The sequence below is a fragment of the Colossoma macropomum genome, unplaced genomic scaffold, assembly GCF_904425465.1.
Source record: "Colossoma macropomum unplaced genomic scaffold, Colossoma_macropomum, whole genome shotgun sequence".
Lineage (NCBI taxonomy): Eukaryota > Metazoa > Chordata > Actinopteri > Characiformes > Serrasalmidae > Colossoma > Colossoma macropomum.
The window spans coordinates 11,312,456-11,337,233 of NW_023494795.1; the positions used below are offsets into that span (position 1 = coordinate 11,312,456).

Here is a 24,778-nt window from a genome sequence, read left to right on the forward strand (position 1 = left end):
GGTAGAGGAGAGGGTTGACTGGTCGGATAACGCTGCGCTGTTATTTGTCACTACAAACAGCGGGTTTCGCGTTATTATACCGCGCGATAAAACCAGTCTGTGAGGAGTTTAGAGCCTCAAACCAGTCGCTTCATATTACAGTGAATGTTGTTCATTTTTGAATCACCAAAGTAAGTAAAGCGCTGAAATAGGAACCTCAGCGCCTCGTACCGCAGTGCAGCAGTAGGTTAGCTAACTGGCTAAGTGGATAGCTGTGTGTTGTGTCCGAGTCATCTTGTCTGTTTATACGCTGTTTTAACGGCGCCTGGCTGTGAGTTTAACAGTATGACACTGAATTAAGTTGTCGAGGTGTAAAGTTATCAGTCTGCTTTCCCTCTGTTTTTCTGTGTTGAGAGGTAAGTTAGCCTGCTTGTTGACGTGCTGTCAGTTACAGGTGAGCACTCTCTGCTACCCCACGTAAGACAAACAGGTATGACAACTGATGGAGTGAGTTAGTTAGGTTCGCTGCTTCTCTGACTTCGTGGTTGAAAAGGTTTGCAAATCGCCCCACATTTAAGTTGCTGCTGCGTAGTAAGTTACAGGTTTATTCAAGGCGATAAAACATTGTAATGTTAAGGTGTTAAAGGGCCCATATCCTACATTTTTCTTGCATTTATATATATTTTATATACGAGTTTGAATTAACACCTTTAATTTCTTGCTGTTAAGCTTTATTTCAAGTCTGTAAATCACTTTGAGTTGCCACCGGCATGAAAAGTGCTATATAAATAAAGATTATTGTTTTCATGTTTGTTATTATTATTATTATTACTGTTATTATTATTATTTTACATACCAAAAATAGCCATAATTAATTTTAACCTAACAATTTTCCAGCACTTCCTTATCCCTTAGAATTAAACAGGTTGCTGTTTCTTTAAAACTGCCTATAAGTAAATGAGCTCTGTATAGATAGGAGAATGAATGGTAAGGTTTATAACTTTAACATGTTTTTCACACTACATCAAGCTTAAAGTGAGGAAAATTTGGTTTTCCCTGATACAGACCCTTTAAGTGTGGTATTCACTAGTGGCAGTATCAACACATCTAATTTTCAGGCTTATGTGTGGCTGCATCCCTCATTACTCAGCATTTTCTTAGTGTGTCAGCAGTAGCTGCCAGGGGAAATAATTGTCAGACATATTTTTAGCTGTGAAGCCTGTGAGATCTTGTCTATACTCTAGAGCAGTTCTTAGACCACATATTGTCAAGCATTTGTTAATGTGGACTCCTTTAATCTAAGCAGTTTCTTACTATCCGCAGACATAGTCAGACCAGGCCTTCACAATGCCTGCTTTCCGACAAGTGGGAGAAAAGCAGCTGCCAAACCCGGTTCTGTACATGGCCTGGTCACCAAAGAGAGACCTTATCGCATTAGCCAACACCGCTGGAGAGGTTAGGAAACTACTTTACTGAATTTACTAAGTTTTTTTTAGGCATTCATGTTTAGCTACTAATTCCATTCTGTTCTGTTGTTCGCAGTGCTGTTTTGCTGTTGCTTACACCTCTCACTTTAGCATTTTATTTTAAATAGGGAACACAGAGAATAACAATGCACACACGCACACATACACACACACATTATCTAAACCGCTTATCCTTCTGGGTCGCGTGGGGTGCTGGAGCCTATCCCAGCGGTCATAGGGCAGAAGGCAGGATACATCCTGGACAAGTCGCCAGTCCATCACAGGGCTGACAGACAGACATATACTTACACACACACACACACACACTCACACCTAGGGGCAATTTAGCGTGTCCAATTAGCCTGACTGCATGTCTTTGGACGAACCCAGGCCCTTCTTGCTGTGAGGCGACAGCGCTACCCACTGCGCCTCCATGCTGCCCAAAAACCAATGCAGAACAAGCAAACTTAATTTCCAGTCGTTGCCCTACTGACAAAAACATTTTGGGGCAGAGGGCTTAAAGTTTTGATTATCAGTAACATCATAATTACATATGTATTATATTATATAATATGTAATTATATATATATATATATATATGTATATATATATATATATATATATATATATATATATATATTATATTTTAATCTTAAACTTCCAAAAGTTTTAATTAAATAGTGACTTTCTAACTGATATAATTAAACTCAAACATCAAAAACTAAAAGTCTTAAATGATATAAATATTGTAACACAGCAGTGGAACTATCCATATTTCTTTATGGTTTCAGTTTCTGATTATTGCTTCTTTATTTTTCATAATTTTCATTAAAAAAAGTTTTTCTTTGTTTCTTTTGCTAAAGCCTAGGCTTGAATACGTTTGACATGTTTTTGTGATCTAACTGTGATGGTGTTTTATGTTCCGATTCTCCAGTTCAGGCTGTAATGCTGTAATGTAGATAAATAGTGGCACATAATAGGTTCCAACCTCCAAGCTCCAAATCCGTTGGAGCACTGAGGACCGATTTGAGAACACCTGCTATAGGGAACTGAGCACTTGAGAATATTTTTGACCTTTTAAACATGTTTCAGTGTGAATTCTGTGTTTTATGTCTTTTTAAGTTTAAAAATGTACTGTTTGTGATTGACCTCTGATTTGCTAAATTTCAGCTCTTACTACATCGCCTTGCCAATTTCCAACGTGTGTGGAGTTTAGCACCCAATGAAAACACGGGAAAAGAAATCACTTCTTTGGCCTGGAGGCCTGATGGCAAAAGTAAGCCAGATCATGCCACATGTCTCATAATACCTGCTGCTAGAGATTTAATGCAAAACAAGCCTTTATTTTAGACATAATTTAAAGATGTACTTCTTTGTTGTTATTGACAGTATTGGCCTTCAGTGTGGGGGACACAAAGCAGGTGGTCCTGTGTGATGCTGAGAAGGCAGAGATCCTCCATTTGTTTCCTGTAGACTACCCTGTGTCTTGCATGCACTGGATGGAGGTGCAGAGTGACAGCAGGTGTGTGTGTTGTTTCAGTAACACCCAGGAAAGATTGTTTTTCTTTGTCCTTTTTTGGTTCATCGTTGCTTTTCTCTTACTTTAAAGCTTATCATCATTCAGTGACTCTGAGGACGAGTCCAACCGTTTCCTACCCAAGCTGCCAGCATTGCCAAAGAGGTAAGTTTCTGTCTGATCCTACATTCTATACAGAGGTGTCTTTGACCAGCATGTAGTCAGCTCGCAATAATCTGGCACCAACTGCCTATGCGGTTTCATTTTTAATGTTTATATGCTCTATGTATCATCTGTATAGAAAATATTGCCAATATAATATGCTCTGAAGCAGCCACACCTGAGCCTAAGGTCAAGATCTGTAATTTGTTGCCATATAAATAATTGGAATTAACAATCTAATTGTCTTTTTTGTTCACTGTAAGTCACAAGACTAAAATGGCCAAATTACATGATTTGGTGATTTTGCTTTCTAGCTGTCGATGCTTAGTAGCTCCCAACCAATAACACAGCTACAGCTTAAATAAATAAGCATTATTCACCACTGGCCTTTAAAGTTGTTATTAATAAACATCAAATGCAAACATTACTCACCACTGCTCACTGAAAGTGTTACAGCACTATTCAACAGTTAGAATGTTTTTTTTTCGTGATGTGGCTTGATAAATACATTTTCTCATTTATTTACATGTATTTGCCTCAAACAAATGCACGTTCTGTTTAGTGATGTAAACACATGATTTTGAAAGCTGACAACTGTGGGAAGTAATTGCACTGAGCTCAGAAATGTGTGATGATGCGATTATGCAAAAATAAAAATAAAAAATTCCCTCCAGCATTGGGCTGTGGAGCAGTGAAACTGCATTCTCGGAAGTGATGGAGTACCATCTTTTCTCTTCGGGATGAGGTCGGGTGGCGTTAGTACCTGACCTCACTAATGTTCCTGTGGCTAAGTGCAATCAAATCCTCACAACAATGTTCCAACACCTAGTGTAAATACTTCCCAGAAGAATAGAGGACAAACTCCCTGTTAATACCCTTGATTTCAGAAGAAATGTTGGATGAGGAAGTGTCTACAGACATTTGAATTTAGAGTTTATATTGAATAGTTGCATTGAAGATCATGCTGAGGAAATGTTTAGGTTGTTGTGTGATCGTCACTCAAGTGTTCTGTCTGTTTTCAGCTACAGCTCCACATCAAAAATATTCAGGTAGGTGTGATTTATGCTGCTGCAGTGTTTCGTATGTGTGTTGTTTTTTCCTGTGAGGCCATACTTGGGACAACCGTCTGTGTGTGTTTTGTGTGCCCTCATGCACTGTGCTCTTTCTTTTGGTTCAGTGAAGAAAAATCAGATGAAGTCACCAGCCTCCTGGGGGAAGTGAGGTCAGTGCTGCAATGCGTGCATGGATTTGATAAACTTGAATCTTAGCCTTAATGTGTTTTGATTTATATGTGCCTTGTTCACTGCAGACTTAATATCCTGGTGGTAGGCGGGCCATCTGGATTTGTGGAGCTGTATGCATATGGCCTGTACAAGATAGCCACTCTAAAAGGGGTAAGAATTTCTAAAGAGATTTAGGTAAATATGATTTCTTTCTGAACAAAACTGTGACTTTGTTTTAAATTGCAGTTATTTCCGCTAGCGCTCCAGATTGCCAGTTAGTCTTGGTTGGTTGTACACAGAACGTGGGTGCTTTGTTGCTTCTGATTGCAGCTCATCTACAAGCAGTTCACTCTGTACTATTAGGTTAACTTGTTAAGGGAGAAGAAAAAATACAGTTTTCCCAGTTATCCCAGATGTAGATGAGCAACCAAGACAGGTTTGGTGTCCAAATTTTGCTTACTTAGTTTAGAACTGGAGCTACGAGGCTAATGTAGCTAAAAAACACTAGAACTCAATAGTCACCCAAATCTTTCCTGAAAACCGTATCCCCAAAACATCTCTCGACCCACTCAAACTGCCTCCAAGTTATCATCAAGGCGGCACAGACTTGCCCATGTGGATTAAAACATGTTATGCCTTTTTATGAGCTATAAAAATGAACCAAACTGTATGCAGCCACTTTAAATTTCAGGGACTGTATTCACAAACCACCTCAGGAGCAGGAGTGTTGGTCTAGAATGAATATTTGTGACAATGACCCTCATAAATACAGAAGAATCTGATCAGTCCTGCTTTGTGAATACCAGTGCAGTGGCTGCCTGTAGTGCTTAATTTTTATGGTTTACAGTAAATCATACTATGTCTTAAACCACACGTGTGACCTTAATAAAGGCCTGGATGCAGTTTGAGCGAATTGACACAAGCTTGATTACAATGTTTTGTTTTGTAGGAAAAATCAGTTGGTGACCATAAAAAAAAAAATTATAAACATAATTTACCTACTACTATGCAGTTACAATACACTGGTTGTTGTTGTTGTTTACAGGCTCACTTTAATCAGTCTAAATCGGTCTTATTTTTATGACATGTGCCAGTGTTCAGCGTTCTAGACATACTGGGGATACCTGTGATACACTCAGAGGAGTGTTTCCTGACATTTGATCATTATAACATATCATGGTGCCCATCCCGACCCTCTTGCTCTCTGTTTATATCTCTGTATCTAACAACTACAGAATCATGTTTTGATCACACAGATGTATTAAATGCTCATGTTACATCTCTCTCTCATAGATTGCAGGAACATGCCGCAGTCTCTGTCTCGCCAGTGACCTCAAGTCCCTCTCAGTTGTCACAGAAGTAAAATCCCCAGAAGATAATGCTGAGATCCACTACGTTCAGGTAGGCTGTGTTGTCTTAGAAACTACCTGTGCAAGACAATCAAATTCCATTGCTATTGATTCTGTAACAAGATTGGGTTTCCTGATGCTGTCGCAGCTCTCCGCTCTTTGGTTTTCATCTTTCTAATTCTCATTATTGCTTCAGATAAGATTTCATTTGGCTGCAGGTTTGGGGTAATCACCTGATAGCGGTGGAAACAACACCACAGATGGAGACTTAAAATAGTATCTAGAGCCCATGTGTCAAACACAAGGCCTGATTTGGCCCGTGACACAGTCCTATCCAGCCTGCAGAAGTATTTTCATTTTCTATTAACATTAGCCCGTTTCACAATGCGCTGCACTACAGTACCCAGCATGCACTGCAATGTAATGTGCGCTGTGACTCTCCTACCCCGACAACAGTCTATGGGACAGTGGTTACACCTCAATTCTACACCATTCTGCACAATTTCACACCTGTCATATCACCAAACACACCAGCTGCATTTCAGCTGCTGTTCATCCAACATAAATGCCTAACACTGCTCAGAACCTGAGCCCAAGTATTAATGAACTTGCAGCAAAGAAAGGATGGCAGGTGTCCAGTTCAAGCAGATAGGCAGGTTTAGGCAGACCGAGCTCCTGGGGACGTTTCCATTTTGAATATTTTAAGTATTCATGTAATATTTCAAGGTCTGCTACATGTGCCTATATTTTACTGTTGACATTTTGGCGTTTTTTGAATAAACAGTGGCCAGTTCGGGTTATAGCACAACATTAATTGAAAATGAAATAAAAACTTTTTTTTCCTCTGGCCCACGGATTTTTTGAGATTTTTTAATAAGGCCCTTTTACTGGTTGAGTTTGGCACCCCTGATCTAGAGAAACAATTTGAATTTTGAAGCAAGATATTATGTGTGTTTTGTATTTTTCTCTTTATTTTAAAGCCAAATGCTCATGTGGAAGTCGTTAGGAAAGTGGTGTTGGAGGCCATCCGATGATTATGATTAAGCTGCATCTACAGTCAGTTGCATTACAGCTGTATAATACCACACTCTTTCTCTTGTAGCTGGACACAGGACTGCTCTCTTCCTGTCTTCCGGAGTTAACCAGGATGGCTCGAAAATTCACTCACATCTCCACCCTGATCCAGGTCTCTCGGCAACACTTCCTGCACAAGGGTTTACGGGCACACTCAGCCTAGTTTTAAAGGGCCGATGTCCTATTTTATAATTGTATGTTATCTTTTCAGCTGAGGTACACTTAGTACATTTGTGTGGTTTTATGTACCAAAAACAGTCACAATAAAATTGTCCATGACTATTTTCCTACCTCTCTTTATCCTTTAGATTCAAATAGTTTTTGTACTGTGTCTTTAAGACTGATGTATGTAAATGAGCTCTGTTCTGATTGGCTGCCCTGTATTAAGCCTCATTCAAAAGGCAGTCTGAGATGAAACATTATGACTTAATTGCTTTGGTTTTCATGAAGTCATCGAGCTCTTTTGCTTTTTCATGATATGGATTCTTTAACTTAATGTCTTTTAATCTACTGCTAGACCTAACCTATATCCAGAGAACTTGTTTCTTTGTCTTTCACTGTGTTGCCTACTCAATTGTATCTGTGTCTTTTTCAGTACCTGCGCCTCTCTCTCACCTGTATGTGTGAGGCCTGGGAGGACATCCTCATGCAGATGGATCTCCGCCTCACCAAGTTCGTCCAGGTCAGGGATCATTGTGTTTTAACCAATAACACACCATTAAATCTTAGACATCCCATCTGATGCAATGATAACATGTTCTCTACTCTCAGATTATATTTGATACTCAATTAGACCTGGGTAATCAGATTTGAAGGCTTTGTATGTTTAGCAGTCATTATGGTGGATTGTGTACATGTTTGCCTTTTTCATCAACATGTATACCAGCCATATTTTCCATTATATGCTGTTGTAGTATTTAAAACATGTTTGGGATATTTATTGGGGAAAAAAACTTTTATTGATGTTGTTTTGCAGGAGAAGAATACAAGTACTCAGGTTCAGGATGAGTTCTTGGAGCTGCTGTTATGGGGACATGCCAGGTACGAACAGTAAAGATCAGACACACTTCACTATAACTAGGCTTTATTAGATGAGATACAAACACTGTAGATCAAACGTACCTTGATGGTGATACTGTTGTGGTAGTTTTGCCAGCGTTTTGGACACGTTAGAACAAGTATATCAGATTAATATTTTAGGTAAGTAAAAATTTATTGATATACATCAATGACTCCATAAAACCATACATATTGGATGAATAAGTATTTGTCAGGCTTCTTCTATTACTTCTATTACTTATATTTAAAATATAAAAAAAAAAAATCACTTTGGTATTCAACTGTCTAGATTATTTTACTTTTATTTTGTTTTCATGTTATTTTGGTTTATAACATCAACAACAACTTATTTTTAGTAGTAGTTATAGTAGAAGTAATAGTGTTGTATTAATAATATTATTATATATTTTTATAATTGTATAATTTATATATATTTATAATGGTGTCCAATATGTTGACAGAAAGATCAAACAGAAGAAACATTACTATTTACTAATTTGTGTATCATATCCTGTAATCTCAACCACCTTTAGCTTGAGAGGTGTTTTGAACTTTTTTTTATCTTGCATTAGCTTTAGGTGTCCAGCAGGGGGCTTCATATGACAAGCATTTTTTTGTGGTTTCACGAAAGCTGAACTGCTTCTCCTTTACATACTGATTATGTGCGTATAATGCTTCTGTAAAGAAGCCTTGGGTATAAGAAAGTTGCTATATAAGTTTTATTGTATTGATTAAACTCATTGCTATTGTGTTTTCAGTCCTGAACTGCAAGCTCTTCTCATGAATCAGCTGACAGTCAAAGTAAGTCCATAAAATTCTCACCTTTTTATCCACAACAGTTGCAATACACCCTTTCACAGATCGTATGGACTGAGGACACTTCCAGTGGGCAAGACTGGTTTAAGCTAGGCCTGAATTGTTTAATTCTTGTTGTTCACTTAATTTACCCACATTATATAGTCTAATTTTTGTTTGATGATTTGTTTGTTTGCTTTTATGCTTAAAGGGCTTAAAGATGTTGGGCCAGTCCATTGAGTCATCTTACTCGAGCATCCAGAAACTGGTAATTAGTCACTTACAAAGGTATGGCAAGATTGCTGTCTTACAGGTAGAGCACTTAAAGAGCAAAGTGAAAAATGTTTATTGCTTAAGTGAGTGTATAAGCTTAGCAATTATCAGTTTGGGTACTTGCTGATTCGATACATGCAGGCAATCGCAGAACATTTCAAGCTGTTTATTAGGCACCATGGGTATTTTTTTCACTTTGCTATTAAAGTGCTTTCGCTCCATTTGTTTATTTATTTTAACAGTATATTTGTTTATGTATCTGCATGTTACATTAACATGAATATTCTCTCTTTCTCTCTCTCTCTTTCTCGCTCGCTCTCTCTCTCTTTCTCTCTCTCAGTGGTTCAGAAGCTCTGCTGTATCATCTTAGTGAGGTGAAGGGCATGGCTTTATGGAAACAGAAATTTCAGCCACTGGGTCTGGACCCTTCAGCTATAGAAGGTAAAAGAGCGTTCATTGTCAACGTTCATTTTTGCAGCATGGCTGCCTAAAGTGTAGCCCATGGACCAGAGTTGGCCTCAGAGGACGATTAATTAGGCCCACCAATAAAGTCACTGTAGTGCCAAATTGCAGAAAAACAGATTTGTGGTGTATATGTTATTACATTGTTTATTGTACTTTTAATCTCGTATTTTGGATGTATTTTAGTAACAATATATAGTATCATTTTGCCTTCCTATCTTCTTTGTGTGTATATTGTTTTGTCTTTTTGGCCCCCTGCCCACCATAGACATTAAATTTTGGCCCCCAAGAAAAAAGGTCTGGGCATTCCTGCAGCATAACAGTGTGTTATATTAACGCATAAGGCAGTTTAAAATTTACACCCCTAATAATGAATAACTTGTAGTGAGACAAATCCTTGATCTGTGCTTTAAAATAAATTCTGTTGTAACTTACAAATCTCAGTTCCAAAAAAAGTTGAGTCAGTATGTGAAATGCAAATTAAAAAACAAGTGTGGTGGATCGTTAATCCATGTTGACCTGTTTTTAATGAAAAATGTACAAATAAAAAATTACCTTATCAGCTTACCTTAATATCTTTATACCATTATCAACTTCATTGTTTTGTAAATGTACACCTATTCTGAAATTGGTTCCAAACACATTCCAAATAAGTTTGGGCAGGGACAGTTTAAGACAGTTTTCACATTGTGAAATGTTCAAAAAACAAACAAAACTCTTAAACCGATGTTGTCTTGCTTGGGTATAAAAGGAGCATCCAGGAAAGGCTGAGTCTTTTATCAGCAAGGATGGTAGAGCCTCGCCACTTTGCCAAAGAATGTGCCAGCAAAAAATCAGCATGAGAACAATGTTCTTTAGCATGCGATTGCAGGGATTTTAGGTATTTCACCCTCTATAGTACAGACTATCATCAAAAGAGTCAGGGACTTCATCATGGACATGGTATAGGGGGGCATCTGTAACGGCACTATTAACGCTGAAAGATATATAAACATTTTGCAGTAGCATATGCTTCATATGGTGACCTCTAGATGACATTTTTTCGAGAAAGGTCTGGCCGCAGACATGCACTCTCAGCCCGACGTGCACCGCCAGCCTATTCATGACGTCAGCGCTCTGCCACAGCAGCGTTTCTGTTGGTTTTATGAGGAAAAACAGCAAACCACGTACTGTTGGGCAACGAGAGTTACACTGAACATATTTTAACATTGGCATACTAATAATAAGGTAATTAAATATGGAAACTTTTATAATAAAACCAACCACAACGTTAAGACACGAATGTTGGGCTTATTCGCAGAAAAAACAAAAAGGCTTCTGCTGAAACTCTTTGCTTCGTAACAGGAATTGGCTTAATGGTTGCCATTAGAGACCATTAGGAAACGAACAAATGCATCTGGAATCAGTCTGAAAACACCTTATTAAAAGTCAACATGCCGTTGGGCTGCTTCTGCCATTGTGGCAGACAGTGCATGTGCACGTGACGTCACTGGGGCTGAGAGTGCATCTGTCTGAGAGTGCATGTCTGCAGCCAGACTCTATTGATTTATTCAGGGACATCCATGCTTATTTCAACATGACAGTGCCAAACCACGTTCTGCAGTTGTTACAGCATCACTGTGTAATCAGAAAGTGCAGATGCTAGACTGACCTGCCTGCAGTCCAGATCGGTCTATTATTAAAAACGTACGCCATGTCATCATGCACAAAATATGCCAGCAAAGGCCCCATGTGGTTGTGCAGCTGAAGACGTGTACTGAAAGAATTAAAACACTTTTACCTTAAAAACTGGATCAGTTGGTTTCTTCAGTCCCCAAATGATTATCAGTTGTTGTTAAAAGGAGAGGTGATGTTCCACAGTGGTAAACTGGCTCCTCTCCCAACTTTTTTGAAAAATATTGCAGGTATCAGATGTGTGAGCAATTAAGTTCGTAAGGTAAAACATCAAATATTGTTTTTTTTTTTGGTTTTATTTTACAGGTCAAACTAAATTTACTCACTGCTTTCTGTTTTTGTTGTCAATACACAGACTGTCCCAGCTGCAACTGTTAGGGGTTTCTTGGTCCCACACATAATTCAACTCATCAGTTAATTACCAGCCCCATCATTTAAATGGGTGTGGTAAAGCAGTGTACTCCTATGGGGTGTTTCCCAAAGCAGGATTTCCCTACAGAGCTGGAAAATTTAGGCCGAAACTGAGGGCTGTCCTTTGGGAATGTCCTTTACTTCTCCAGCTATTGGACAGGTTTGACTTAGGGCTTAAATGATATGGCTAACTGGCAAATCTTGATTTGTGAAGAATCACCAAGGGCCAGGACTAGGACCAGATAAATATGTAAGGGCATAGTAAGTGTGATATCTGTGAGGAGTTGTTTTTGTTTCCGTTCTGATTTTAACATTGTTGACTTCTGTGTATCTTGTAGATGCCATCACAGCCGTAGGCTCCTTCACTCTAAAGGCTAGTGAACTCTTACAGTGAGTCTGAACGTTTGGCCTCCACATAATCATCTGCTGTGTGTGATTTGTTTGCAAATGTGCCAGAAACTCTTCATTATCAATCTGTATTGTGTGCATCTCCTTCTCAGAGTCATCGATAAAAGTATGAAGAATTTTAAGGCCTTTTTCCGATGGCTGTACGTTGGTGAGACTGGATCTTTTGCATTTTTACTTGAGTGGTATAAGAATGAAGCTTGGCTAAAATCGTATCCTCACTGTAACCATGATTTTTGTTCCTTCTAAGCGATGCTTCGCATGTCGGAAGACCATGTTCCACCAGAGTTGAACAAGGTGAGGGAGCTTAAAGGGAAGCTTTAGTGTGTGTGTGTGTGTAGAGTGTGTGTAGAGTGTTATATTTAGGCTTTTTAATTGATATTTTGACATTATCATAATGTGATTACGTCCCCAGATGACTCAGAAGGACCTGGCCTTTGTTGCTGATTTCCTCTCTGAGCATTTCAGCGCTGTGAGTGAAGCTAAGTGTTCTCAAATGTTAATGAAATGATGCGACTTTTTTCCACCATGTATTTGACTTTGTTTCTTAACCGTGACAGAATGAAGAGCTGTTTGATCGGAAAGGGAAGTACTTTAACGTGGAACGAGTGGGACAGGTGAGGGGTGGTCTTTGCCTGTGTCTGTGTGTCTACATTAAAGCACTGTTCAGATGGGATGACATGTTGGGTGACCTAATTATTATCTCAGTGATTTTAGTCTCGTGTGAAAAACCTTGTCAGTCATTTTTACAGACCGCTCGCTTGAGCATCCATGAAGATTCCAAGGTTTTTGTATGTGATTAACCAGACTATAGAAAGAAGCCCAGGATGTATTAGTCCTTTGTGAACTACCATGTAAATATTCCAGGTTGTCTAATGGTTTTCTGAAGGTTGTTAATGGTTGTGTAATGGTTGTCTAATGGTTGTGTAATTGTTTTCTAATGGTTGTGTAATGGTTTTCTGAAGGTTTTCTAATGGTTTTCTGGTGATTGTCTAATGGTTTCCAGAAGGTTTTCTAAAGATTGTCTAATGGTTTTCTGAAGGTCATCTAATGGTTGTCTAATGGTTTCCAGAAGCTTTTCTAAAGGTTGTCTAATGGTTTTCTGAAGGTCGTCTAATGGTTTCTAATGGTTTTCTGATAGGTGCCTAATGGTTGCCTAATGGTTTTCTTAAGGTTGTCTAATGGTTGTATAATGGTTTTCTCAAGGTTGTCTGTTTTTGTGATGGTTGTCTAATGGTTTTCACAAGGTTTTCTCAAGGTTGTCTAATGGTTTTCTAATGGTTTGTAATGGTTGTGTAATAGTTTTCTAATAGTTGTACAGTGGTTTTCTGAAGGTTGTTGATGGTTGTCTAATGTTTGTGTAATGGTTTTCAGAAGGTTTTCTAATAGTTGTCTAATGGTTGTATAATTGTTGTCCAGTGGTTTTTGAAGGATGTCAAATGGTTTTCTAATGGTTTTTTAAAGGTTGTCTAATGGTTGTCTTTTGGTTGTGTTCTGGTTGTCTAATGGTTTTCTCATGGTTTTCTAATGGTAGTCTAATTTTTGTGTAATGGTTTTGTAACAGTTGTCTTGTGATTGTATAATTGTTGTCTAATGGTTGTGTAATTGTTTTCTGAAGGTTCTCTGAAGGTAGTCTAATGGTTGGATAATTGTTGTCAAACGGTTTTCTGAAGGTTTTCTAATGGTTGTCTAATGGTTTTCTGAATGTTTTCTAATGGTTATCTCAAGCTTGTCTAATGGTTTTTTAAAGGTTGCCTAATGGTTGTGTAATGGTTTTCTGAAGGTTTTCTAATGGTTATCCAAAGGTTGTCTAATGTTTTTTTTCAAGGTTTTCTAATGTTTTTTTAAGGTTTTTAAAGGTTGTCTAATGCTTGTCCAATGCTTATCCATTGGTTGTCCATTGGTTGTGTAATGGTTTTCTGAAGGTTCTCTAATGGATTTCTAATGGTTTCTAATGGTGGTCTAATGGTTTTCTAATGGTATCTAATGGTTGTCTAATGGTTTTTTGAAAAAAATGGTGTATTGTAGAGAAACTTACCAATTCAGATTTCTTGACACTGGTGGTTAACCAAGAGTTGAAGCATTTTTGAAACAAATATAGCCATTTTATTTACTATCCAAAATCATCACTGAAGTTTTTATATGTAATATTAACGATGATAAAATAGTGGTAAATCTGAAAAAATATTTTTCCCTATTTGGACTTTTTTGCCTCACAACACTCTATGTGTACATCTCCGCTATCAACGGCTTAAAAAAACACATTTTTGGCAAAATGTTTTCAAAAAACAATCTGTCAAGACCCAGGAAGCATATTTTTACTATTTCATATATTATCTTTTGTAAGGGAGCTGGTAAAGGCATTAAGCTCTTCAGACGTCTGGTTCCCATCACCGCCACTGTGAACAACTCTGACTGTAAATTTCTCTAGAAAGGAACAATTGCTCTATAAGACAGTCAGGTAGATGGTCATACAAAATGAAGTTATGATTAAGTAAAATTTAACGTTTAGCCCTTTTTCTACTTCTGAGCAGCTGAACATTTTGCATTTGGAACTTATTATGTGTGACCCCAGTGTTTTAAATTGAATAGTCATTCCCATCTCTGAACTTTATACCGAGATTTCTAATCCCATAATCAATCAAAAACGTTGCAGAAGTCCAGTGCTAACATTACGTTAACCCAGCCTCCCATGTAAAACTAATCCTGTCCGAATAGTACTACAGTGTGTAACGCTTTTGCTCTGCTTCTTTTAGTATCTGAAAGATGAAGATGAAGATTTGGTGTCTCCGCCTAATATGGAGGGCAACCACTGGGTGACGTTTGTCCAGCAGAGCACACACCTCAAAGGCAAAGCACATTTTCGTCCACCTTTACCAGTTATAGACACACTGATAAGCATCATCCTTTTTTGTGAGATTTCTAACATTTATAAGTAGACAAAGACATTAATTAATGAATACCAAATGTATTCATTTGAGAAGCAGCATCTTAGTTGCAGAAAGTTTGCCTGAGTTTAATGAATTTAATAAAGCTTTCAATATATGTTGAGTTGCCAGTTATTAGCTATCATATCTTGTATCTACAATCATTGACCATTAAGGTACGTCTTCCATATTGGTGCACTTTGTAGGTTATTTGATAGATAATTACTGACTGTAGCCCATCTACTTATAAAGCACCCTCTACACCAGGCATGTCAAACTGGGGAGTTTCTGGACCGAAGTGCTGCAGAGATTAGCATTTACCTTCATCTAATGCTCTGAATTCAGTTAATGAAGGCTGTGATAATTAGCTGATAAGCTGAATCAGATGTGATTAGTGAGGTAGTGTGCTGAAGCCTGCAGTGTTCTGGCCTGTGTGGACTGGAGCCTGACACATGTGCTGTGTACTGTCTGTCAGTGGAAAAGGAACATCACTGAGCAAGTATTATTTGGATGGTGGACCATTTTCAGCATTGCAGTAACACTGACACGGTACTGGCATGTTAGTGTGTGTTGTGCTGGTGCTGCAGCGTTGCTGAGCTTTTTTATACACCTCAGCAATACTGATAGGTTGAGAACAGACCACCAGCAAACAGTGCTCCTATGTGAGAAACTGAGCGCTGATGAAGGGCTAGAGGATGACTACAACAGAATGTACATGGGAAAAGATGAGCTGTAGTGGTCCCTTTCCATTGATGAATGGGGTAGAAGGTTGTGCACAGCAACTGATTAGTTACAGTTAGTAATTGTACCTAATATAAATTGCACCTATATTAGGAGTGTCTGCTAAAATGGCCAATTATAATACGCATATGTTGCGTGAACCCAATAAACTTACAGCTCTGTGCATATTTACTCGTGATGTTATACAGAGAGTCCTTTGCTGTTTCCCACTTACCCACAAAAGTCTCTGCACTTTGTTAAGAGGATGATGGAAGGGACTATCGACATCTGTCTGCAGAAACCAGCTGTGAGTCTGTAACTCATACACACACACACACATACTTTCTAACTTGCTTTCTTTCTCTCCCTCTCCCTCTCCTTCTCCCCTCTCTCTCTCTCTCTCTCTCTCTCTCTCTCTCTCTCTCTCTCTCTCTCTCTCTCTCTCTCTCTCATTCTTTAATGCATAGCTTTTGGGTTGGGAAAATCTATGAATTTCTTACTTTCAAAAGGAGGTGGTCATTCTTTTTATTTCGCATTACAGACATGCTCTGTCTTCAGCCCTGTTATTAAAATTTGGCTTAGTGTTTTTGCTGAGTCAGACGGTTATAAATCTGGCCCACTGCGGTGTAAGCTGATTTTGATTTAGTGCCCCCCTTCCAAAAAAAACACACACACACACACACACACACACACACACACTCACACACACACAAACTCTTGTGTTTTTTTTTCTTTCCCAACCGTGTTTGTTGTTTTTCACTCAGCAGCCATGTATCCTTTCGTCTGTATCTCTTCAGTTCGGCCAGAAATTTTGGTCAAAACTCAAACACAGCCCAAGAATTTTCTGTCCGAGCCTGGCCCGACCCCTCTCATGGCATCACATGTTGAGTGGGAATGTAGGAGATGCAGGGTACAATCTGTTGTAGGTCAGAGGCGGCTGTGAGAATCTGCATGAGAAATTTAAAACTGTCCCGAGTCCAACACATGTTCATCTTGAGTGCCATTTTATTTTAGTTCAGAAAATTTTAATTCAGTAGCCTTTATCAGCCCGTGCTAGTTAAAATAAAGTGCCGGCTTGGTTAGACTTTACTTGATTTTCAAGGCAACAACCATTTTTTTTTTCATAGAACAGGAAAAATGAAGAACAAGATCAATGATTGGTTGTTTTGCATATTACACACCATTTAGCAGTTGGATTTCAACCAGAATTAACTGGAGACAGATGCATTTGATTAATAAGTGGAAATGCATGTGGACTTACCAGGTTACAATCCAGAGACATGAAACGACCAGGTATTTCAGGCTTTGTTTCCTCGTACAGACACGCACACATATCCAGTGTTTGCTGCTGCACTTGTACGGCCACCCAAGTGTATTTAATCCTGTTTGAACAATTTCGTAATGTTTTATATTGTTATACACTTTTTATAACCTGGGCACAATATCATATGCTCTTGTTTTAACATTTCCTTTGTTCAATGCTGCACGCTTAGTAAAAACAACTACAAAATTACAAGACTTTTTTCAGAACACTAGAGTTGTGATCAGGAATTTTAGAGGTGAGTCAGAGTCAAAACAGAGATCTGGACACATTGAGTCAAGACCAAGACTTTTTGTAGTACCAAATTAGACCAGCAAGATTTTTTCAGAATACAAAAATGAAAAGAAGAATAGCGAAAAAAACTTAAATTTGTTGGTTGTTCATGGTACATTTGTTGCCATTCATTATATATGATATCTATTAATAAATAAAATAAATTTTGTAAAATATAACGCACAGTCTAAAGCTAAACATAGCTTTAATTATTATTATATTGTAATCCAACCAACAACATACATCCATTATTATTATTAAATGAAACATAGTAATAATAACATTCTGATCTGCCCTCAGGATGTTTGAGTTTTGGAACTAATTAACATCAACAAACAAATAATAACCAGTTAAGCCATAATGGAAAGAATAAATTAATGTAAACATGTAGAAAAAAAACTGTTTTACTCTGAAGGTTTTGTTGCTATTCAAGAATATTAGAAAAAAAATTAGTTAATCACTTCAGATGGAGGCATCGCACTTGGCTGGTCTTTCAGAGTCCACCTTACCCCGAGACTGAGACAAGACCGAGTCCAAATGATGTTGGGATATTGATGTAATTGACTGTATCAAGACTGGACTCAAGCACTACAACATTAGTCCAAATCATACATGCCTCATTTGATAACCCAAAGCAGTACAATGAATACACCGTCTGCCTCCCCAGTGCCCAAATACATCAAAAGCATTTGCATGGTGCTTATCAATAGCATTTTTTTTCTGTCTGCAGTGTTTTTTGTGATCATAAAGAGGCTGAATATTGATTGTGAATATTTGAGTGTGCATCCAGGCATGTGTGTCTTTGTTGATCTGTGTGCTGTGTGTATTTTTCAGGAGGTAATAGGGAGTTCAGTGAAGCAGGCTGTGTGCTTGCCCCTGTACTCAGTGTGTGAGAGGTAATCCACATCATTCAAGATTGATAATAGTGCAGAATAAGTGTTTACATTATGTTGCCCACACAGCATTGACTTGTATGTTTTTGACAGGTCAGAGGACACACCTCGGCTGTTTGAGCTTCCATCGCTGTAAGTAGACGAGTAACAGCTACATGCTTAAACCAACTTTTTCAGTCCAGATTATGTAACATGGATTAAATTGGACTCCTCTGTTGTAGTAATTTAAAGGGTCCATATAAATGAAAACTGAACAATATCAGTAAAAACTGAATTTCCTTAGCTTTGTTTAAAATGAAGGAGTTTAAGTAGTAATAAACATTGTTAAAGTTTTAAAACATGCTGTTCCATACCCAATCCATACAGTCCATATATGGAAACTAAACTGCAAAAAAAACTGTTTTAAATAAATTCTTTTTGTGAAGTAACAGAAAACAAGGTTTAATTATGAGGCATAAAGAAAGGTTGAAAAATGACATTAAACCTGTTTTTAATGCATAAAACCGCAAATATGTTAAGTGGACCTTAAGGGAAAAAAATCAAATGCAAGAAAAATGTATAATATGGGTCCTTTAACCTTGAACTTCTCCTTATTGTTAGAAAAAACATTAACAAATAAAAAACATGTAAAAAGCAGACTGTATGGAAAAAAATTATAATATAAAATAAAGTATAATTAATTTAGTTAGGCTTAAAATAATAAAACACATAATTGTTTTAGAATGTGTATTATGTGTTTTACTGGAATCAGGAACTAAACTAAATAATTAACTCCTAATAAATGAGAAGTGAGTAAAAATAATGAGTGCTAATGATTTTTTGTTTTCTTGCAGATGGAATGATAAGAATGCTGCGATGCATTATGTAGTATTCTGTATGCCAGAGATCTCACCCTTCAAAATCTACATCCTCAGAAGGGCAACGGACCCAAACAGGTGCTTGTCTAATGTCCCTATTTTAATCAAATCAGGGCTGGAAAAAGTACAGAGAAATTATACTGAAGTGAAAGTACTTTATCAAAATCTTTCAGACTCAATTAAAAGTGGAAATATGGGGGCAAAAATATACTGACTGAAAGTCAAAAGATATTGACATTGAAGTTATTACACAAAGCAAGATTTTGGCTTAAACATTTTTTCAATCCATTCATGGCAAAGAGGTGCATGCAGGGCTTTGTAAGGCAAAATAGTCCCCAAACAAAACTTATTCCAGATTTGAAATTATTTTACCATTATCAACATTATATATAAACCCTCAGAAGGCACATATAGGTTCACTGGTCATTTGGAGTGTACTTAAAGTGGTCATATTTGTGTTGACGTTCACCACTGTAAAGGAGTCTAAATCAGTAAGTTTCTCTACAATGAACCTCTTTAAGTAATGAAGTACAAGTACTTAAGTATTTTTCACCCCTGCATAGAATTATTTCAGCCATATACTGTTACCGTTTACTCTGAAAGCTGAGTATAGACAGCCAGGGTTTCTTTATCTGATATTCAGCATAATAAAAAGTGGAATTTACTGCAAGTTTAAGAAGTGAATAGTCTAATACCTTGTCAATTGGTGTGTGTGTGTGTGTGTTTCTGTTTTTTGTTTAGATCTGTCCTTAACAACTTGGTAGCCATACACCTGAACACTCCGTTTAACACCAGTATTGATGATGAAGTGCCAGTAGCAGAGTCTGTGTAAGTTTCTTTAACATCTTGCAGACACAGAGTTAAAGAAAATGTGCAACACACTGAAAATAAGTGCAGTACTTAAAAAACTGTTTTAAATTAATCGATTTCTCTGTGGTCGATATTATTTTCTTTTAGCGATCGCTCCTATAGTTGCCTTAATGCCCGTCTCTATGACGACGAGACATTGACAGTGGTTCTGCAGTGCCAGGAGAAAGATGAGAACAAACTCCGCCTCCTTGCCCAGCTCCCCCTCAGCTCCGCCCTTAGATGTGAGGAAGTGTTTACATGGGACCCCACCCTCAGGTATCGCCTATATACAGTGTCACCTTTTTATCCCAAACAAGGACTTTGGGCAGCAGTCTGATCTGTCATTCTGACCTAGGCGTCACCTAGTTTGTGTAGCATGTATCCCTTACACAGCTGCTGAGCGTGTCATTAAGGTGGAGTGGTCCAGCCATTCAGTACATTTGATTTAACTCTTTATCTGTGTTAAAGTAAGGAGAATTAACCAAAATATACTAGTGACATAAAAACCTTTTTGAAGCCCTTAATAATGTATAGTCTGCCTGTCAAAAGTCTAGTGACACCTCGCTTTTCCAAATTGTGCTTTAATACTTCTTTGTAATAGCTTTCTGTGTCGGTTTGTGATGACCTTGTAAGTAGATACTATCTGATCTTGAAGAAAAACTTTTTGAGTTTTGATCTTGACATTTTTTTTGCAAAAACTCTTAAGAAACAACTGTCAAAAGTAGTACATTGAGAAAAACGATATACTCCACACATTTTGTACCCTTATTCTGGTGTCAGCACTCATCAGCATTCAGATCTTGGCAGTGCTGAGATCTTTAGGACACATTTGTACTGAAAGATTTTTTAAGGGCCCATGTCATACATTTTTGCTTGTTTTCTTGAGGTCTACTTATGATGTTTGTGTGGGTTTATGTACCAAAAACTGTCATCATTAATTTTTACATGACCATTTTCTAATCTCTCCTTATCCCTTAGAGTTAAACAAGTTGATTTTGTTACTGTGCTTTTAAAACTGATATGCGCTATATGGCCAAAAGTATGTGGAAATGATTATCACACCTATATGACCTTCTTGGATATCCTATTCCAAAACCATGGGCATCAATATGAAGTTGGCTATAACAAACATGGAGTTTGTGGCTATAACAGCCTCCACTTTTCTGGGAAGGCTTTCCAGAACATTTAGTGTGTCTGTGGGAATTTGTGCCCATTCAGTTAAAAGAGCATTTGTGAGGTCTGACACTGGTGTTCCCGGGAAGGCCTGGCTTGCAATCAGCATTCCAATTCAGTTGTTCCTCCACACCAATCACGTCAGACCATGTCATTATGGACCTTGCTTTCTGGCTGGGAGTCCAAGAGAGCACAATTGGCCTCGCACTCTCTGCCCCCGCCTTCCTCCATCACCCAGTGTGATGCTAGCCAATGATGTTGCATTAGCAGCAGTTCGAAAAGATGTGGTGGCTCGCTTTACAGGTCTCGGAGGAAGCTTGTGCTAGCTTTCGCCCTCCTAGTGCCGGTGGTATCGTGTGACTGCGGGAGTCCTAACTCGCGGGTGGAATTGGATATTTCTAAATTGGGCAGAAAATTGGGGAAAAAAATCAGAAAAACTCTTAAGGAAAATTTGGTTTACCATGAGAAGGGCCCTTTAACATGTGCTTTTAACAATAGTCCTGGGGGAAAAACTGTCAAAACATTATTTAGGCAAAACCTACTCTTCATACCAAGTAGAAGAGAATATCAAGGAAGAATGTTGCTAAACATACCCAAAGTATTTGTGACTATTTATTTAAGCCTTTCCAGTTTTTTTTTCCTTACTTAATTCAAAAGTAATTGTGAAAATTTTTACTCAGAAAATTTCAGTCTAGTCAAGGTGTCCCAAAGTTTTTGGCAGTTTGTGTACAACACACGTGCAGCCTGACTTCAGTGCATTATGCCAATCTCACTGTATGTGTGCTGTATTGTGGGCCAGGTTGGACCAGCAGAGTGAAAAGATTCCGGTGCAAGAGCTGACCTGGGGGAATCAGAGCCGAGATCTAGAGAACATGAAGGCTCAGTTTGTGGCTGTGAATGGTATCCGCAAAGTAGCCTGCGTGGTAAGAACCTTCTTCTATTGTTCTAGATTCTAAAGCTTGCAACCTAGCTGAGCACAGTCTACTACCGTGCTAATTTAGCTTTGCTAAAGTGGCAAAAATGATCAGAAGGAAACGAGTCTAATTTATAAGTGCTTTGAGTAATTTTAAAAACCAAAACTGAGCCAAAAACTAAAGGTTTTAAAAACAAATAAATAAATATGGACTGAAACTAAACTGAAATTGAAAACCAAAGTAAATCTAAAATTATAATTTTTATTTAACGTCTTAAATACGCATTTTGAACTGCTGTTCAAGTAAAGGAATCTTCACATGGTATTGTTGCGTTTACCTTGCTGCGACAAGTATTTGATCTGGTGGATTTTTGACACAAACTGCCACTGAATGCATGAATGCCTCGGAATGTACAGTCAAGATTCAGGTTCAGGTGTCTTTTTGTTATTCTGATAAAACAACAGTTTCCCCACATAAAAGTTAGGTTATGATTCAAATCATGTTCTGAACACATGTTCACAGTTCTTCAGAAGCTGTTGCATTGGATGTTTTTATGCATTAACAGCACAGTAGCAAATACAAATCTGCAAGTACGCATGCACATTCTGCTGTTTAAAACATAGACATGCATCTTCTGGTGTTATAAGTGTTTCCATTCATACAGACGTATAGACTCTGTTGACTCTACCACCTTCGTTTGGGGAATAGAGATAACTCGAGTTGGTTGATGTTTTTGTTGAGATGAAACAAAGTAAGAATCAGCAGTGTTTTTTCCCCTTTAATCCTTAATCTTATGTTTGTGCAAATGGAATTAGAGATTAGGACCATGGAACCATTGCAGTTAGCTGTTATGTTTGTTCAAGCCTGTTTGGTTAATCTTTGGCTAATCATATTAAAAGGATTAATTGAGAACAACGGAATTTTACCAATCCACCATGCATCTATTATATCTACTAGAAGAAGCTTAGAAACAAATTACTTGTTGTTTTTGTGATTTTGTGATGCTTATTTAAGGATGATTTATTGTTTTGCAAATTCATTTGATGTATATTTGTTTGTATGGTTATAGAGTGGGTATGTGGATGGCACCTTTTTGCAACTGTCCGTATAAATAAATTAAACAAATTCTGTGCATTTACACTTATTCAACTAGTTGAGCTCCAACCTGCGTCACATCCGCGTGTTTGAGATGGACGCAGAGGATGAGGAGGATGAAGAGCGGGCCGACGAGTCGCAAGACATCAGCTCTGACCAGGATGGACTGGAAGAGACTTCAACCAATCAGGGAGCGACAGGAACAGAAGGAGACGGAGAGGGAGAGGCAGAGGCTTGTGAGGAGATGGGCGAGGGGTCAGGAGACACCCTGGAACAGACGTCAGAGTCTGATACGTTATGACCTTCGACCATGAAGTCAAATCCTATTTCGCTCCCAGACTGAAATTACAACATACCAACATCTTACTCAGTAATGACCGGTAGAGTACAAATAAAAATTTTCCAGGTATTTTTGTAGGAAATGTACATTTGACTGAAATATGATATTCTCCTTTGAGAATAAAGTGATGTTTTGAACAGATTTGGTTGTCTTTTATAATTTTTTCGGTTTATGTGGTTTTATGCTACATTTTAAGACATTTTTGTTGAACTACTTCAGTGGGGTCAAACTGGATGGGCACAGCAATGCGCACAGCTAAGGCTTTTACTGCTTAAATACATCTGATTCAATACAGTTAGTTAGCAAGCCTATTGAATTCCATAGCTGGCTAACTAACGTAGCTGGATGAGTTTCAATTGACAGACCTGGCTGGAATGGGTCTGCCACGTCTAAAGAATAAAGAGTAGGTCTGTTCAGAATTTTGGCCTTGATTGTCTGCACTTTTACACCTCTGCAGTAGATAAAGATATGACAATATGTAGGCCAGGGCTGCCCAAAGTGTGACCTGTGGGCCAAGGTTGGCCTGTGAGGATGTTAACCTCACCCCCTTACCCAGAGAGATAACTTACATACTTTAATACTACATATATACACCGATCAGGCATGACATTATGACCACCTCCTTGTTTCTACGCTCATTGTCCATTTTATCAGCTCCACTTACTATATAGGTGCACTTTGTAGTTCTACAGTTACAGACTGTAGTCCATCTGTTTCTCTGTATACTTTGTTAGCCCCCTTTTACCCTGTTCTTCAGCTGCTGGAGTTTTTAAACACCTCAGTGTCACTGCTGGACTGAGAATAGTCCACCAAACAAAAATATCCAGCCAACAGTGTCCTGTGGGCAGCGTCCCGTGACCACTGATGAAGGACTAGAGGATGACCAACACAAACTGTGCAGCAGCAGATGAGCTATCGTCTCTGACTTTACATCTACAAGGTGGACTGACAAAGTAGGAGTGTCAAATTGAGTGGACAGTGAGTGGACACAGTGTTTAAAAACTCCAGCAGCACTGCTGAGTCTGATCCACTCATACCAGCACAACATCAGTGTTACTGGAGTGCTGAGAATGATCCACCACCTAAACTGTAATACTTTATTTTAAGTGTGTTTTTGAAGTATTTGAGTAACACAACTAGTGTAATGTTATAAAATATATTTATTAAAAACTCAGTTTGGAAACCTACCTACATTTTGTATTTGTATACTTTTGTCTTTTTGGCCCTCAGCCCACCTCAAACATTGCACTTTGGCCTCTCAAGACAAAGTTTAGGCACCCCTGGAATGTGTTTCACAAAGCAGGATTTCTCAGTTAGCCAGATAACTTAAGCCCAAAGATGAGGACTATCCAACAGGAATGTCCCTCGACTCTTTTCCTGCTGGACAGATTTGTTGTTGGGTTCAAGTTATCTGGCTAAACTGAGAAACCCTGCTTTGTGAAATACCTGTGTGGTATAGACCGATTAAAACTATTCAAAGTAATTTTGTGTTTAAAGTAAGTTTATGTTTTAGAACTGGTAGCACAACAGCTTGCATTACATTTTTTTAATCAGTGTATTGATTACAG

At 38.2% G+C, this 24,778-nt stretch overlaps 1 protein-coding gene across 1 annotated transcript; it reads left to right on the plus strand.

Moving 5' to 3' along the window:
• On the plus strand, window positions 1–23,351 carry anapc4 (anaphase promoting complex subunit 4). The gene is made up of 29 exons (XM_036581440.1): window positions 1–170; window positions 1,303–1,434; window positions 2,616–2,721; window positions 2,835–2,967; window positions 3,055–3,126; window positions 4,146–4,172; window positions 4,301–4,345; window positions 4,433–4,517; window positions 5,640–5,747; window positions 6,798–6,881; window positions 7,365–7,451; window positions 7,746–7,810; window positions 8,587–8,629; window positions 8,835–8,911; window positions 9,237–9,337; window positions 11,782–11,833; window positions 11,944–11,999; window positions 12,099–12,145; window positions 12,264–12,320; window positions 12,409–12,465; window positions 14,605–14,698; window positions 15,705–15,802; window positions 17,924–17,985; window positions 18,076–18,114; window positions 18,816–18,917; window positions 19,581–19,667; window positions 19,797–19,964; window positions 21,661–21,784; window positions 22,929–23,351. Exons 2-29 carry the CDS (start codon window positions 1,327–1,329, stop codon window positions 23,169–23,171), a joined length of 2,427 nt encoding a protein of 808 aa, XP_036437333.1. The 5' UTR covers window positions 1–170; window positions 1,303–1,326; the 3' UTR covers window positions 23,172–23,351.
• Window positions 23,352–24,778: the final 1,427 nt, after the last annotated feature.